The sequence below is a fragment of the Chiloscyllium plagiosum genome, unplaced genomic scaffold, assembly GCF_037043375.1.
Source record: "Chiloscyllium plagiosum isolate Xiang-an unplaced genomic scaffold, Cpla_swu_hap1 HiC_scaffold_22, whole genome shotgun sequence".
Lineage (NCBI taxonomy): Eukaryota > Metazoa > Chordata > Chondrichthyes > Orectolobiformes > Hemiscylliidae > Chiloscyllium > Chiloscyllium plagiosum.
The window spans coordinates 30085817-30101579 of NW_028270160.1; the positions used below are offsets into that span (position 1 = coordinate 30085817).

Consider the following 15763-nt stretch of genomic DNA (forward strand, 5'->3'; position numbering starts at 1 on the left):
TGTACTCCAAATTAGAATTGTGACGTAATGCAAATCATGTCCCCTGTTGTTGACCAGACTAGACCAGACCCCTCTATTTTAAGGCAGCCAAGACCCTAATCTTTCTTATTTTAAAGGTACATCTGTAGTGCCATGTTCCAGATGAGACTCAATTGGTAAAACTACTTGATGTTAAGCAAAACACAATTTATTTAAGCACTATATTTTAAACACAAAAGAAAGAGGAATTTAGAATAACTTAATTATTGGAAAATGGAACCAAATAATAGATACAATACCTATAATTAACTCTTCCAATATAGTAACATTCCGTAAACCCCCCCCCCCCCCCGGTTCAGACACCGGTTCATATGTGCAGTTCTCCAAGCGAAGGATTGGAGAGAAAAGCTGCTAGAAATCATTCACTCCTGTCCTCGGATGCTGCCTGAATTGCTGTGCTCTTCCAGCACCACTAATCCAGAATCATTCACTGAACGTTCTAACTCTTTTGAGACCCCTAAGGCTGCGCAGATTGGTTGGGTTGGGTTGGTTCGTTGGTTGGTTTGTTTGAATTGTCTTTAGTAGCCGGTTTGCCACCTCTGCCTTACGACCACCATTTTAAAAAAAATAATCAGGACAAAATAACCTTAATGACAGCATTGTCACATTCCATACCCCTGCACATTGTTTGCATTTGAATAATTATTCAGCGACCTCTTGAATGTGTTAATTCAACCTGTCTCCATCGCATTTCCAGGCAGACCATACTACATCCAAACTACTTGTGTGAAAGGGCTTTTTGTCATGTCACATTTGTTTTCTTTGCAAATTATTCTTGATCCTTATAAATAGAAATCATTTCCTGCTAACCGCTTTATCCAGCCTACTTATAATTTTGAAATTTACTATCCAATCTCCTCTTAGCTGCCTTCTGCCCAAGGAGAACTGACCAAACTCCCTATCTATCCTCAACTGAAGTTTCTGACAAAAAAACTTAACTCCTTGCTATTGTACTAAATATGATTTTTCCCTTTAGATATCCATGTTCTTCATCAACCCAACTTTTTCATGTGCTTACCAGTAACCTCCTGAGTAACATGCTTGAAGCTTCCCCACCACTGAAGTTAAACTGACTGGTCCAAGTGCTGAATTATAGTTTTGGAAAGCTTCTGATGCATTATTAAAGCTGTCTTCTGAAGCCATTCAAATTACCTGAATGACGTACATTCAGAATATTGCATGTATTCAATTTAATATTTTTCCTGAATTTTATACTAATGCAGTAACATCAATGTTGAGGTTCAGGAATATCCTTGCCTTATGTGCAGTCGCAGCCATTTCATATGGTAGTTTATTTCTTCACACGAGTAGTGTGAAAATGCAAATGTTCATCTGTTGGGGTACCAATACTATGTATGTTGGGAAAGAAGAGAAAAGCGAGCTTCAGACTCCTGAACTATTGAACAGGTGGTTGAGGGAGATATTAATTCACCTGATCCCTCAAATTGAGGGTACAGCATTGCCCAAAAGATATGTGCCAAAATTAGATAGGGTGTAGTTCATCTTCAAATTTCTTCAATGTGCATTCTGATGAGAAATCTTTTTCCTTTCTCACAGAAAGGGATAGCAAATTAAAAGGACGAATTAGATGGAATAATGGAAAGATCATGAATTGTGGGCAGTGTTTTTGTGAAGTATAAACACTGGTCTCGGCCTGTGTGCTGTAAATAACTCTGATACCGTTTGTATTATTCCCACCCCTCAACCCCAAAAAAAATCCAGCTAGTGGGGGGACGGGAATGAGAAATCTTCCTGTATGTATTCCCAGTTTTGGAGTTGTACACTAATTCACTTTGTTGAAAGTGACTGGTTAGTATCTACACTAAAAGAGTCAATAATATGGTTTTATGCTAGCGCTACCCTTTCGTTGTGAATATGCTTTCATCGTAGGTCCAATTAAGCAAATACACTGCACAGTATGAAGTGCATTGAGCAACTTCTGAGAAATTCGATGCTGCAATCTGACATTTACATTTTGAGGTCATAACATTTTACCAAAAGGAAAAACAATGTAGTACTATACATTTTGGAATCCACTTTAAATTATGCCAGTTTATTTGAGGCATTAGTTGAGTCCAGTCTATTTCTCTTGTAGTGTGATGTGGAGCATCAGAAATGCCTTATGTGGATCGACAGAATCGTATCTGTGGATTCCTAGACATTGAAGAAAATGAAAACAGTGGAAAATTTCTGCGTCGATACTTTATACTGGACACACGGGCCGACAGTTTGCTATGGTATATGGACAATCCACAGGTCAGTTTTATTCTGCATTTTTAACAACTGTTAAACTTATACTGTTATCATACTTTGTAATAAATGGCAGCTCCATGTTGGGCTGGGTTTTACACCAGACCTCAAACTGCTTCATGAAATACAATGTGAATGATAAAGTGGTACTAGTTCTATATGTATTTTAGTGATGCGCAAGTATGCATTTCAACTCAGCAATTCATTGCTGCTTTTTGAACCTACTTATTTAATACCAGGAACAAAACAGTTTGTACAAACTCAATTTAGTCATTCTCGGCAGATTTTAACAAATGTTTGTTTTTAATGATTTAAGAAAATTTCTGGAGCTTGAAGACACCTTTTTAATAGAACAATTGAAACTGTAAATTTGCATGTCAGGATATTTTAAATTCTAAAAGATAATGATTTTATTCTATGAATGGTTCTTGCATAAGACCTTAGTTTCTCATCGAATAAAATGTAACAAAAACACCTTGGTTTGGTTGTTCAGTAATTCATGGTAGTTTACATAATGGAAAGTTCTGATTTCCTTGAGCAATTTGTCTCGTAGATACACATTTACAGCCGAGTGAAGGAAATTTTGTTAGGAAATGGCTTCATGACTGCAGCGCGTCTCATTGTCATGCTGATAAGCACGTTGTCTGAAAAGGCTGTAGCTGATTTCATTTTTTTTTTCTTGGCTTAATTTTTAGAATCTGCCGTCAGGTGCATCACACGTTGGGGCTCTTAAACTTACTTACATCTCAAAGGTAATTAACTAGTTTTGATGGAATTTGTTTGTCCTAACAAATAGAAAAATCAAAATGGTAGCATTTTGAAATGCGGAGAAATTCCAGAAATCAGGTAATTGGGCATGTTATTCAAGGTTGTATGAGTGCATCAATGATGATATTCTTATACCTCAATGTGCTGTATAAGATTGCAGGAATGCATTAGTGGTCAGATACAAACCCTCAGATTTTGAACGTGCTTTGAGATTAACCCAAGTCTGGTGTTCTCTCATCTAGTATTATTTCCCAAACTTGTAGCTTTTCTTTTGAAATTAAGAGTTGTTCCTTCAGAAGCAAATTTTCATAATCTTGGCAATGGTAGGCAGCTATCCAGCTCGCCTGCCTATGAAAAGACTTTCCTCCAATGTGGAGCCTCATCTGACTTTACACAACTTAAATTTGTGATAACTCATCCTTCTGGCTTGACTCAATTGGAACACATCACTTGAAACATCACCTGTTACTATTGTGATTTTTATAAACTTCAGTACAAGCATAGGACTTAGAAAATAAAGCTTTTCAGTTTTGGGTCCATCTGCTATTCAGTAAGATTGTAGAGATTGTAAAATTATGGCTGATCATCTTGTGTTGTAAATTCCACATTCCCATCCCTTTGATTCTCTTACCTGACCAGAATCTGTCCATCTTGGCCTTATAAATACTCAGCAATATTGACTCTGTTGTCTTCTGTGGCAAAGTTCCAAACATTTCTCTCCATTTCTATCCAAAAAAGGCAGTACCTAATTTGACAACTGTGTTTCCTATCTCTGGACTCTGCTCTCCCTCTTTTCTCTCACCCCCTACTGCGCGCACACCTCACAATCATTCAGGACATGGGCTAAACACAGTCCAGTCCGTTCCAACGTGTCTATGGATGACAACCCACACATGCCAGGTATCACACAAGGAAATAGTCTCTGCACTATCCCTAATGCTTGTGATTGTGGAGAAGATTTATAATTCAGATTGTAGATCAGGTGGTCTGTTTGCTCACTGAGCTAGTGGGTTTGTTCTCAGACATTTCGTCACCATGCTAGGTAGCATCCTCAGTGAGCCTCCGATGGAGCGTTCTGTCCTGCTTACTGTTTGTCTTGGTTTGTTGTGGTGGGTGATACCCTTTCCAATTCTGTTTCTAAGAGGTTGGTAAATGGGGTCCAAATCTGTTTGCCAATGGAGTTCCAATTTGAATGCCAGGCCGCTAGGAATTTCTGTGCATGTCTTTATTTGGCCTGTCCTAGGATGGATGCATTGTCCCAGTTGAACTGGTGTCTTTGAGTATGGATACTATTGATCATTAGTCATGTCTTTTGGTGGCTAATTCATGCTCGTGTCTCCTGGTGGCTAGTTTCCTGCCAGCTCATCCAATGTAATGTTTGTTGCCATCCTTGCAGGGATTTTGTGTATTACGTTTGTTCTGGCTGTGGATTTGGGGACCTCTTTAAATTCATCAGTAGTTTTAGTGTGATTCTAGGCTTGTTGGCTACCAGGATGCCTAGGGGCTGGAGTAGTCTGGCCATCTCTGAAATGCCTTTGATGTATGGTAAGGTGACTAGAGTCTCTGCGCGTGTTGTGTCTTCCTGTTTTGGCACACTATACACGAATTGGCGGATTGTGCTTATCAGTAGCTGTTCCTGAATACGTTGTATAGGTATTTCTTCTCGGCTTTGTTCTCAGACATTACAAACTGGTATACGCGGGAGTTCCTCGAGGTCTGGCATTCAAACTGGAACTCCATTAACGCAAACAGGTTTGGACCCCGTTTACCAACCTCTGAAGTCGAATTGGAAATTATATCATCCACCACGACAAACCAAGACAAATCACAAGCAGGAAGAGCACCAAGAAGGCTCACCCGAGTTCATTGATGTTACTTAGCATGGTGATGAAACATCTGAGAACAAACCAACCAGCTCAGTGAGCAAACAGACAACCTCCTCATGAATGCTTTTACATCCTTTCTTAAATAAGGGAGATGGAACCTGTGCACACTGTTAGAGATATGGTCTCACCGATGACCTATAAAACTGAAGTGTAATGTGTTCACTTTATTTTCAGTACCTGCCATTCTAGAGAATAACATTCATTTAGCTGCCTTAATTTGCTGTACCTGCATGCTATCTTTTTTGACTCCTGCACTAGAACCTCCTTCTCCATTTAAGTCATACTTTTTAAAAAAAACTTCCTGCTAAAGTGAACCATTTCACATTTTCTTAAATTGTACTCCATCAGACATTTGCCTACATGGAGCCTATGTATCTGAAACCCCCTTGTGTTCCCTCCATGCTTCGCTTTGTGACAATTAAAAATTTAGCTACCATGGTTTTGCTGTCCTCACCTAACAGTTTAACTTATTCTAAAGAAAAAAGCTGAGGCCCCAGCACAGGAACCTGTGGCACTTTTCTTGTCTCACCCTGCCAACTGGGAAAAAAAACTATATGTAGATTTTGTTTTCTGCCCGCCAATGTTCTATTCATACTTGCATGTTATTCTCAACACCATTTGCTTCTACATGCACAATTAGTCTTGTGTCGCATCTTGTCAAATGTTTTCTGAAAATCCAAGAAGTGTATCCATGGCACAAATTATTCCCTCAAAGTTCTCTCTAAATTTGCTAAACGTGATTTTATTTTCACAAAACCATGTTGAGTCTTCCTGATTGAGTTTTTTTGAAGTGCCCAACTCTAACCATCTTTTAATAGTCAGTTGTCAACATCTTCCCGTGACCGACATCAAGCTAACTGCTCTATAGTTTCCTGTGATTTTGTCTCTTCTATTTCTTACATTGAGGAGCTGTTTTTCTATTTTTCAGTCTTTTATAACCCTGCTAGAATCTCCAATCAGATCAATCTTTAGTTTATACTTCTTTAGGTTAACTAAGGTACTTGACATTGACAATTGGTCTAGCAGTCCTGCTTTGTGCCCTTTCTTTAAAAAAAAACTCAATGCCACACATGACATGGGATGGGCATAGCACTCCAAGTGAGACCTGTACAGAGATGAAATTCCTCCTCAAATAATTCTGTGGATGTGCTTGAGCACCTTTGCTTCTGTTTTATGGCACTGCCTTAAAGATCTGTAGATTTCAATTGCAATTGGAATTAAGTTTTGTATTTTCCATTGGATATTGATGTGATGTATTCAAGCCAAGAAGTAAAATCATTGTGATACGCTGACTTTAGTTACTGCTCTGATTATTTAACCATTATTAGCCTGTATTAAACCACTAAAGAATACTATATTTGGTACAGTCTGTTTTTGTATAATGCGATAGTTGCATTCTCATGCAACCTTGCGTTATAGAAAATCATGCAATCACAAAATGAGGCCTATGGAAAAAGAGTTGGGGCAGACCAGTAAAGATACTGATCAAGATCAAAACCAAAATAGTTAGTCTAACACAGTATAGTCTAAGTAAATGTTAAAATCATGTATTTTAATGAAATTAATATGATAAGTTTAACACTTTACCCTAAAAGACTAGAAGGTAACTTGAAGTGGTTTCTGAGTTTGCTGAATTACAGTACTGTATTAAGACTCCAAGAAGCATCATCCCTTTCAGGTGCAGTTCTGGGTGCAGGGTAACGGCGAAAAAAACAACTAGTCCAAAAGTGGTCGGCTATAGTTCATTTTCCTCACTATTTCTTGAGGGTTGGCTTAAAAATGGCATCTAGTTTTTGCTGTTTTGCCATCTTTTCTTTCGTAAAGCTGTTCATTGGATGCCAAATTACACTTTATGCCACAAACTGCTACCCTGCTGCATTCTGCATTGTCTTCATTGTCTTCTAAGAGCTGCAACTACTTCTCAAGTTCCCTCAGGATAGAAGAGAAAAGAGAAGTGGAAAGCTCTTATGGTGCTGCATCCTGGACTTGATCTTCATCTCCAACTTCAGTTTCCCCTGCAGCAATAAGTTGTTGTAGATCAGTTGTGGAGAGGTCTTCACAATGGGTCTTGAGCAGCTCCTTGACATCCTCGTTCTCCACTTCAAATCCAACTTGCTTTGCAATAGTGATACAATAGATTTTGATTGCTGGAAGCTTCTCTGAGGGTTCAGTGCCATTTAAATCATGAAGAAAATCTAGGAGAAACTTTCACCAAACTGCATACAAGCAGCCCTTATTGACTTCACCCCAAGCTGCCTCAATGAAATCACGAGCATTCTTAATATTAAAAGCTCTTCCAAAATTGCCCTCAGCTGCAATCCGCTTCCTGACTGTGCACCTTAAATAATAAGCTTTAAAAGTTGCTATTGCACCCTGGTCCATGGGTTGAATGAGAGGGGTTGTGTTCAGAGGTAGAAATAGCACATTAATGTTTTCAGAAAGCTTACCAAGGGTGGGAGGATGGCTTGGTGCATTGCACAGAATGAGGAGAATCTTGAAATCCAAATCTTTACTCCTGCAATAATTTCTAAAAACATCCTCAAACATCAAACAATAAAGTCAGAAAAAATTTGCCGTCATTCAACCTCTCTTGTTTGCGGTTGTTTGGTGAAGTAAATGCCAAAAGTGGACTCAGCGCACTGCAGCATCTCATGCCAGGGATAGAATAGTGTATTAGTCAATGGGAGTTAATTTTTTTTAAAAAACATTGTTCCCCAAATCACCAATCACATTACAGCCAAATCACATTGTAGAAACAAGCATTATAGGAGAACAACCTGTATGTGTTGCGCAGATTTGTCTGATTTCTACCATGTGTGACAAGTTTTAATTTAGGTGCTTCTTTTTCTATCTTTTCTTACCTGACTTCTTCTGTGACATTTGTAACCTGTTGTTCTGTGAATGCCAGTGCATGCTTGTTGAGTGAAAGATCTTTTAACTTTTTTTTGTTCTGATTTGTTTGTTCAGTTATATTGTTGCAATCAAATTCCATGCAGCAAGTTATCACAAACAACCCCAGAAAGTGTTTTTGTTGAGACTGAGATTTTGGCGAGACATATGGAAGACGTCATTTGTTCTTTTCAAATGTTGTATCTTTTATGACCACTTAAGCAGAGGGCTGTACACCAACATCTCAACTGTAACGTAGTGTCTCTGCCAAGGTAGAACTTGTGTTCTGCAATGAAATGTCAACATGTTAAAGTCTTGGTGGACTTTGAAACCATAATTTTCTGGCTTGAGACAAATACACTACCAACTGAGTTAAAGAAAGTTATAGAAACATGTTTGAACTGTGTCTAATGAACTTCATTTTTGCATGGTTGTAAATTTTCCTTGTAACTAATAATGCACAGTATCTATCAGTGATGCACACTTATGTGTAATGAGCATTTTATACCGAGAGTCGAATGCAACAGAAAAGTTCATAATTATGTATAAACTTCAACAGATGAACTGTCATAATATGGCATGGTGTTAGATATATATCCTGAGGGCACTTTTTAAATCCCAATTTTACCTTGCACTTAATAGTCGTCTTCCGTATCTAAATTTACAGAAAAGACAACATGTACAATGTCTCCGTTTTGTTAACTTAGTACTTCTGATTTGTTAGGTCAGTGATGCAACAAAGCAGCGACCAAAAGCAGAGTACTGTTTTGGTAAGTATTTTTTTAAAACTCCAGTTTATTCAGTTGAAATAATTATTAGTCAGTGCAACTAATGATTTTAGTCATGTTACCAATAGGTGTATATGCTATATGTTATGAGCACACTCATTCTGTACTGCAGCATTGAAAAACAGTATTAATTGTAACACCTTTATCACAGCTGAAGGTATCCCACAGAACATAACTTGAATTACCTTCTAAGCATGGTTGCTGTTTAAAATTAACTGAATTGGCAATTTGTACAGAGGCATCCAGATGCTGGTAATTGCCAATTTGGAAAGTTCAACTTGCTGAGTGATTGCCATGGAGTCGACTGTGTTAGGACTTGTGTATGAATCCTTCACAGAATGTTAATTGTGCTTTTCAAAGCACAATTTGTCATTGACGAAACTATTCATACTTAAATCAGGTGAGTCTAAAATCAGGATTTTGACTTGTGTCTTAACAGTCATTAATGCTGGAATGCGAAAGTACTTTCTTCAAGCTAATGATCAGCAGGACTTGGTTGAGTGGGTGAATATACTGAACAAAGCGACCAAGATTACAGTAAGTCAAGCTTTTTGAGGTTTTACTAATGCAGCCACTAAAAGGATAAAAATTGACCCTGTTTTCAAATTCTATTTTAACCTCCATTTCATTCTGTGTCTGCATGGGTTTCCTCCCACAATCCAAAGATGTGCGAGTTAGGTGAATTGGCCACGTTATATTGCCCATTGTCTTCAGGGATGTGTTGGCTAGGTGCGTTAGTCAGAAAAAATGTAGAGAGCTAGGGGAATGGGTCTGGGTGGGATATTCTTCGCAGGGTTGGTGTGGACTTGTTGGGCCAAATGGCCTGTTCTCACACTAGAGGGTTTCTATGATTTCTATGACTCTCCTTGCATTGCACCATTGGCAAATGCTAACAATCCAGAAAAGTTATGTTTAGGCACCATGATGAAACTTGGAGAAGTTGAATAGGTTTTTAAAGCAAGCTGAGAAATACTTGTCAAAATGACTATGAATTTGATAGGTTATTTTTTTTTTTCAAATGTTTTCTGGCATTGGAATTTTGCCATTTTTTACATTTTTCACAACTATGACAGAATTGTTGATTCTTAACTGCTGCCTAAGGTAGCCCACAGTGGAATTTATTTGGCTTTCATAAAATGCTTTTGTGCTTAATAATTTACATTCTGAATTAATTAAAGCAATTTTCAGAAAATCGCTGTTGGTATCTCGAGCTATTTACTTTGGTATTGGGACTGGTGCAAATTGCAAATTGATATTTTATGTTTGCTACCTTGGAAAGACTTATAGCTCAGGTTGTGGATCAGGTTGGTGGTGGCGACACATCTGAAATCAAAGCTACCAGCTCAGCAAGCAAACAATGAGTCCCCGTGTCTGCGTGGATTTCCTACGGATGCTCTGGTTTCCTCCCACAATCCAAAGATGTGCAGGTCAGGTGAATTGGCCATGCTAAATTGCCAATAGTGTCAGGGGCAAATATAGGGTTTAGATGCTTTTTACTTCTGTTAGTAATTTGTTTGTTTTCCTGATGAAGCCTACCTGTATGGTCATCAGTGACCTAGCTAGAAGTTGCATAACTATCTGAAAATATTGAGATTAGTTATTTATGTGAAACATTTTAATTGAAAGCATGTCAATGCCACTGACCTTGGATAATGCTATTAATTTCTTAAGTACTAGATAAAAAAAATTGTGTATCAGTCATGCTGCATATGTTACCAGTTGGACTGCAGCTATGGTTATGTTTTAAAACAGGTACCAAAACCATCAGATGTTCAAGTGACCACAGATAACCAAAATTGCCTTATGGAGGGGCCATGTGGAAGGAAGCCAGGGCCATACAAGACTGAAATTATTGGTGGTGTTCCAATTATTACACAGACTAATCAGGTAAAAGACAAAATGATCATGTTAATGTAACTATCAAATTATAATGAAGTAAAATCTCTTGTTGCGATATAACTTGTAAAACTTAAAACAGGTTGAAAGTTTAGACTTTATTAACTAAAAGTATGGAAATCAATATGTATAAACATTTTTTTTTAAATGCAATGTGTATTTGCCTGAAATAATTGTATGCAGAATCTTTGGCTATAAATGGATTTAATTTTAGTGATCATAGTGTGTAGGTCACATCACAACAAGCTGATAAACATTAATGGAAAGAATGGCTAATCTAATATATGCAATGGTGTTGTGAGAAATACGAATATAACAATAAACTTGGGAAGGGTGGGTGATCATGTAACTGGAGCTGAGGGATAATGCTGTGGTCCCGTCTTTTTTTTTAAAAAAAAAGCTTTACGTTGCATCAGTTTTGCTCACACATTTACACAGGGATTTGATATTTTGTGTTTGGGATTTAAGTAACCTAACTTTTTAAATCCATTGTCTGTGATTTGCTGAAGGTGTTGAAACATTTGAAGGTGAATTTGTTTTTACTCTTGGGTTGCTACAGTTAGGTCTATTGTTATCATTTGTAAGATTCTGGAAGTGGTCTTACCTCAAACTTTGCACATTTATAACTTGAAAACATGTGGAAGTAAATCTTGCTGGTACAGTTATGTCAGCGTCATTGAAAAATTGTCCATTTCTTGTTAAATAGACTTTTATAATCGACAGTACTGCTCCCAATAATTAAAACATTTCTATTCGTATTGCTAATTTACAGACATGATTCTGTCTCAAGTTATGGTCAAATTAGTCTTGAGGTCTTGACTTGCATTTTATTCAAGTCAGTCTAGGCTGAAAGGATGCAGACAATGTGAATGTGTTAACTCAGATCCATCAAATCATATCAACAAGTATGACAAATGGCATTAACTACTATTGATAATGTTAGAATAGATTTTAGTTGTGATTTATTATGCCTTCAATTTTTGTCTCTTCTGGCAGGAGGGGATGGAATGTCTTGAAGGAATGGAGAAAAGTAATTTGAAACGTTCTCAAAGTCAGTTAACATATTTTATTGGCAAACCTACATCTGATCAAGCAATCATTAAAAGTGGTTACTGTGTTAAACAAGGAGCAGTGGTGAGTAACCAGGACTCTTTTGCATATTAAACTCTGCCTGATTGTAGGTCATTGCCATAATAGCACACGTTAATGTGATTTTTCTTTATTTTTGTTAGGCAGCTTTGTATTTTGCTTTACCTTAGAATTGATAAGTTCTTGATGTTTCAGTATGTTTCAGTAAGATTCTATTTAAGAATTAGCACCATGACTTTATACAACAAGCCTTTATAAACAAAGGCTGGAAACATTTAAACATTGTACAAATGTACCCTTTTATTCATATTTCAATCCCTTCTGTCTTTCAACTTAAACGCGAGGGCATAGGTTTAAGGTGAAAGATTTAAATGGGACCCGAGGGGCAACTTCTTTTATGCAGAGTAATGCATGTATGGAATTAACTATCAGAGGAAGTGGTAAAGGTGGGTACAGTCACAACATCTACTTTAATAGGAAAGGGTAATGGGCCAAACACAAGCAAATGGGAAGAGTTCAGTTTTGGAAACCTGGTCAGCATGGGCGAGTTGGACAGAGAGGTCTGTTTCCATGCTATATTACTCTGACTGTAAGATTATTTTAACGCAGAATGATCATAACTGAAAAATTAGTATTCAGCTGTTATAACTGAAGTATGAAAACATTAAACAAAGTGAAATTTACCTAGGTTGACTACATTTTGCTAAAACTTGGATTTTTAATTGTAATCTGCCAGTTTTTAACACTATATGTAAGTATTTGCACGCAATTATTCAATACAGTTAAAGTGAGCTTTTTAACTAAATGATTAGTATGATGAAATTTACCTAGGTTGACTACGTTTTGCTAAAACTTGGATTTTTAATTGTAATTTTTGTCTTTACAGATGAAAAACTGGAAAAGAAGACATTTTATACTAGATGAAAACTCCATAAGCTATTACAAATCTGATCTGGTATGCCACTTTTAATATTGAATAACTTTACAAGCTAACGTCATTGTGATCATCACGTAGTGATATCACTATAGTTACAAAGTTATGGAATCACTTACATAACTTTATTGATCAATTCTTACTGATAAAGTTGCAGAAAATTTTGCATCAGGAAACATTTCAGGCTGATGCAAATTTGCTTACTTTGTCCACCTTCAGGTTTCAAGATGGCACCTACAATATTTTAGAAGTAATGGTAAGCGCTTACTCACTGTATGTAAAGGAGTCTTTATTGGTATAAATGTTATTGCTAAAAGAAAAGTAATATAAATAACAGGTTAGTTAATCTCTCATTGGAATTAGTTTACTAATTTTACGTTTGTTTTATTTCCCTAGTAAGACAGACCTGAGCTGCTTGGTGTCATGTTAATAATCTTTAAAACCACTGTTAACATGTGAGAGTAGATAGAACATGGTTTTATTAATTGGCACCATTTAAGTAACCAAATCCAAATGTACTTTAAAAGACTGTTTTCATAACTGGTGCATTTGTTATTGCAACATACTGTGGCTGATTTAACCAAACTTCTGCATATAGTGCAGTACAAAATTTCATGCTTATTTGCAGCAGCAATCATGAGTAGTTGAATGAGAATGTATTCAGAGTGCCAGAAAACTTATGTCTCCTATTTTGGGGGGGGAAATTGCCTTTAAGGTAATGGCACGTTCTTCGGTCTACTAAACACAATTAGATGGACTATTAAGAATTCTTCTTGTGTCCTAACCAGCACTTAATTTCATATTTCTATATTTCTGACTGAGAAATAATGTAGGGCATAAAATAACATTTTGTGGGACCTTGCGATATGCAATTTGGCTGCATTTCCTATGGTACAGCAGTGATTATACTTGAAAGTGTACTGTAAAGCACTTTGGGGAATTGAAGCTATCAAACACTGTATATAATTGTTGTAATCTCTGTAGATATAAACCGTATACAATACAGCTTGAAAACATACTTTGCAGCAAAAGCAGAATATTTTGCAACTTGGGGAGATCATCTGAATTTGCGATAATCTATTGTCAGTTTGTAGTGTGCAGGTAACTTTATTTAAATTTCAACTCCGAAGAATGCATAGAAAGCTTTTACTACTCTCGAGAGACTCATCCAGAATTGTTAGAACATGTTTAACAGTGGAGAAAGAATTCTTTCCTCTTTAAAAACAAATATTAAACTACTACCCAGAGTTTCTTTACTAGTTCAAACCTGTTGAACATTTGATGAAATTCACCTAATTTATACACAGATTGGAAAATAATATAGTTCATTATTTCTGTGTATAAATTTCCAAGAGAAAATAATACTTTGGTGCAATGTTTTTCAAGACAACTAATAAGTCAATTTAAAATCAATTGTGATAAAAGTCTCTCAACATTTAAATTATACTTCAACAGATCTCTCTACCTCAGACAGTGATATTACATTTGAGTTTAGTATCAATTTAGTGGAATTCCCAATGGTGAACATATGGATCAACTGAAATGATTAGCAGTAGCTTTGTTTTTTGATTCGCTTACTTTTGTAAGAGTATGCTTTACTAATTTAAAAACAAATCTGAGTCTCAGGGCTGTAACCATGTTGAATTATCTGCTTACCGTTGCTAAACTTGGTGACATGACACACGTTCCTCAGGATGCCAACAGACCTCTGCAAAATGGTCAGATAAAACTGCAGATAGTATGCAAAAGGAATGGTGAAGTTGGTTCTAATTTTAGTTCTTCTAAGTAAAGTAAATGTTGATCATAAGCCTCTTTTCTAGCTTTAAGTTTTGGTTACCTTGAAAGAATTGCAGTTCTGATGTTTCATCACCTACTTCTCGTGTATTCACTACAGGATTACATGTATTGATAGCTTTCTTTCATTTTCCCCCAAATTCATAAGTTGACATTGTATTTACTGAATATATAAATGAAACAGTTTACTATGCAAGTTTGCACAGTCCCTTGGTGACTCTACTTTGCACTATGCACTGAATCAAGACTGGTACTTTAACCACTTCCTGGTACATTACAGTTGTGAAACCCACCTTTTTAAATTGCTAATTGCAATTTTGTTGACTACTTTTAAAATGGAAACTTTCAAAATGAAACCAACATCCTTGTTAGACAATGCTGCATCCGTAAGTAGTAGTCTGTTTCCTTAAAGTTCTAAAGTATTTGTCTGATAGGGTGGAAACGTGATTTTTAAAACAAGTTGTTTTTCTTGCAGGATAAGGAACCACTTCGTAGTATACCACTTAAAGAAGTTATTAAGGTTCAGGAGTGTAAACAAAGGTTAGTGTTATCCTGTTACATGAGAGCAGGAAATAGCCTCTATTTAAATCAATTGTGTTAGTTACAGCTCAATTGATCATTTATTCCATCACTCTTGCTGGGTCAAAATTCTGGAACTCTGATGCTAAATGTATTCTGGGTGTACTTACACGAAGACAATTGAAAGGGCAGGTACTCCGTTTCGGGAAAATATCTTTGATTGGAAGATTCACTTAGGAAAACAAGTGGGGTGTAATGGTAGAACCCTTAGGGTGTAAGGGAATTAGAATTCCTGTCTGAAATTTAAATTCACATTTAAATCTTGTTTTTTGCAGTTTCATGACTTGCATGCTGGAGGTAGCTTGCCAACCAATTTGCCCTATAGGATCAATTGATGTAATCAATGATTAGTGTTTAACATAATTGATCTTAGAATTAAAGTTAATGTGACTCTTCAGAAATGATTTGCGTAATATATCTAATGTTAAGTGTAATCATTAAGTATTATCTCTGCTGCAAATGTACACATAGAAGCATTGCACCATTTGACACTCAGAGCCAAATATTCAAATATATGATGATTGCTGATCATCCGATTCATATCCTGAATCTGCTTTTGCCCCATAACTTGTACCCGTAAGAACTGAAACTACTCCTTATTTTGGCCTCAACCTATTTCTTTGGCAGAGAATTCCACCGGCTCACCATTCTGAGTGAAAAAATTTCTCCTCATCCCCGTCCTAAATGATCTACCCTGTATTCTTAGTCTGTAACCCCACCACCACTACACACACACCTAGTTGGGGGGGAGGGGAGAGATGTGGTATTGAGTCCATGTGCTGAATTGAAAGGTGTGATACTATTCCTGGAGTGTCATTTGGAACACTACAGCAGAATAAGATCAGAAATTT

General features: G+C 36.7%; 1 protein-coding gene across 5 annotated transcripts in view; it reads left to right on the forward strand.

The window, feature by feature from the left end:
• The window catches only part of plekha1b (pleckstrin homology domain containing A1b), an 83422-nt gene that overhangs the window by 51348 nt on the left and 16311 nt on the right, over nucleotides 1-15763 (forward strand). For all 5 annotated transcript variants that reach the window (XM_087998921.1, XM_043712676.2, XM_043712675.2 and 2 more), the window contains exons 2-9: nucleotides 2135-2295; nucleotides 2985-3041; nucleotides 8557-8602; nucleotides 9060-9157; nucleotides 10373-10507; nucleotides 11513-11650; nucleotides 12492-12560; nucleotides 14809-14873. In XM_087998921.1, coding sequence (XP_087855047.1) covers nucleotides 2155-2295; nucleotides 2985-3041; nucleotides 8557-8602; nucleotides 9060-9157; nucleotides 10373-10507; nucleotides 11513-11650; nucleotides 12492-12560; nucleotides 14809-14873 — 749 coding nt within the window. In that variant the 5' untranslated portion in view covers nucleotides 2135-2154. The remainder of the gene's footprint in view (nucleotides 1-2134; nucleotides 2296-2984; nucleotides 3042-8556; nucleotides 8603-9059; nucleotides 9158-10372; nucleotides 10508-11512; nucleotides 11651-12491; nucleotides 12561-14808; nucleotides 14874-15763) is intronic.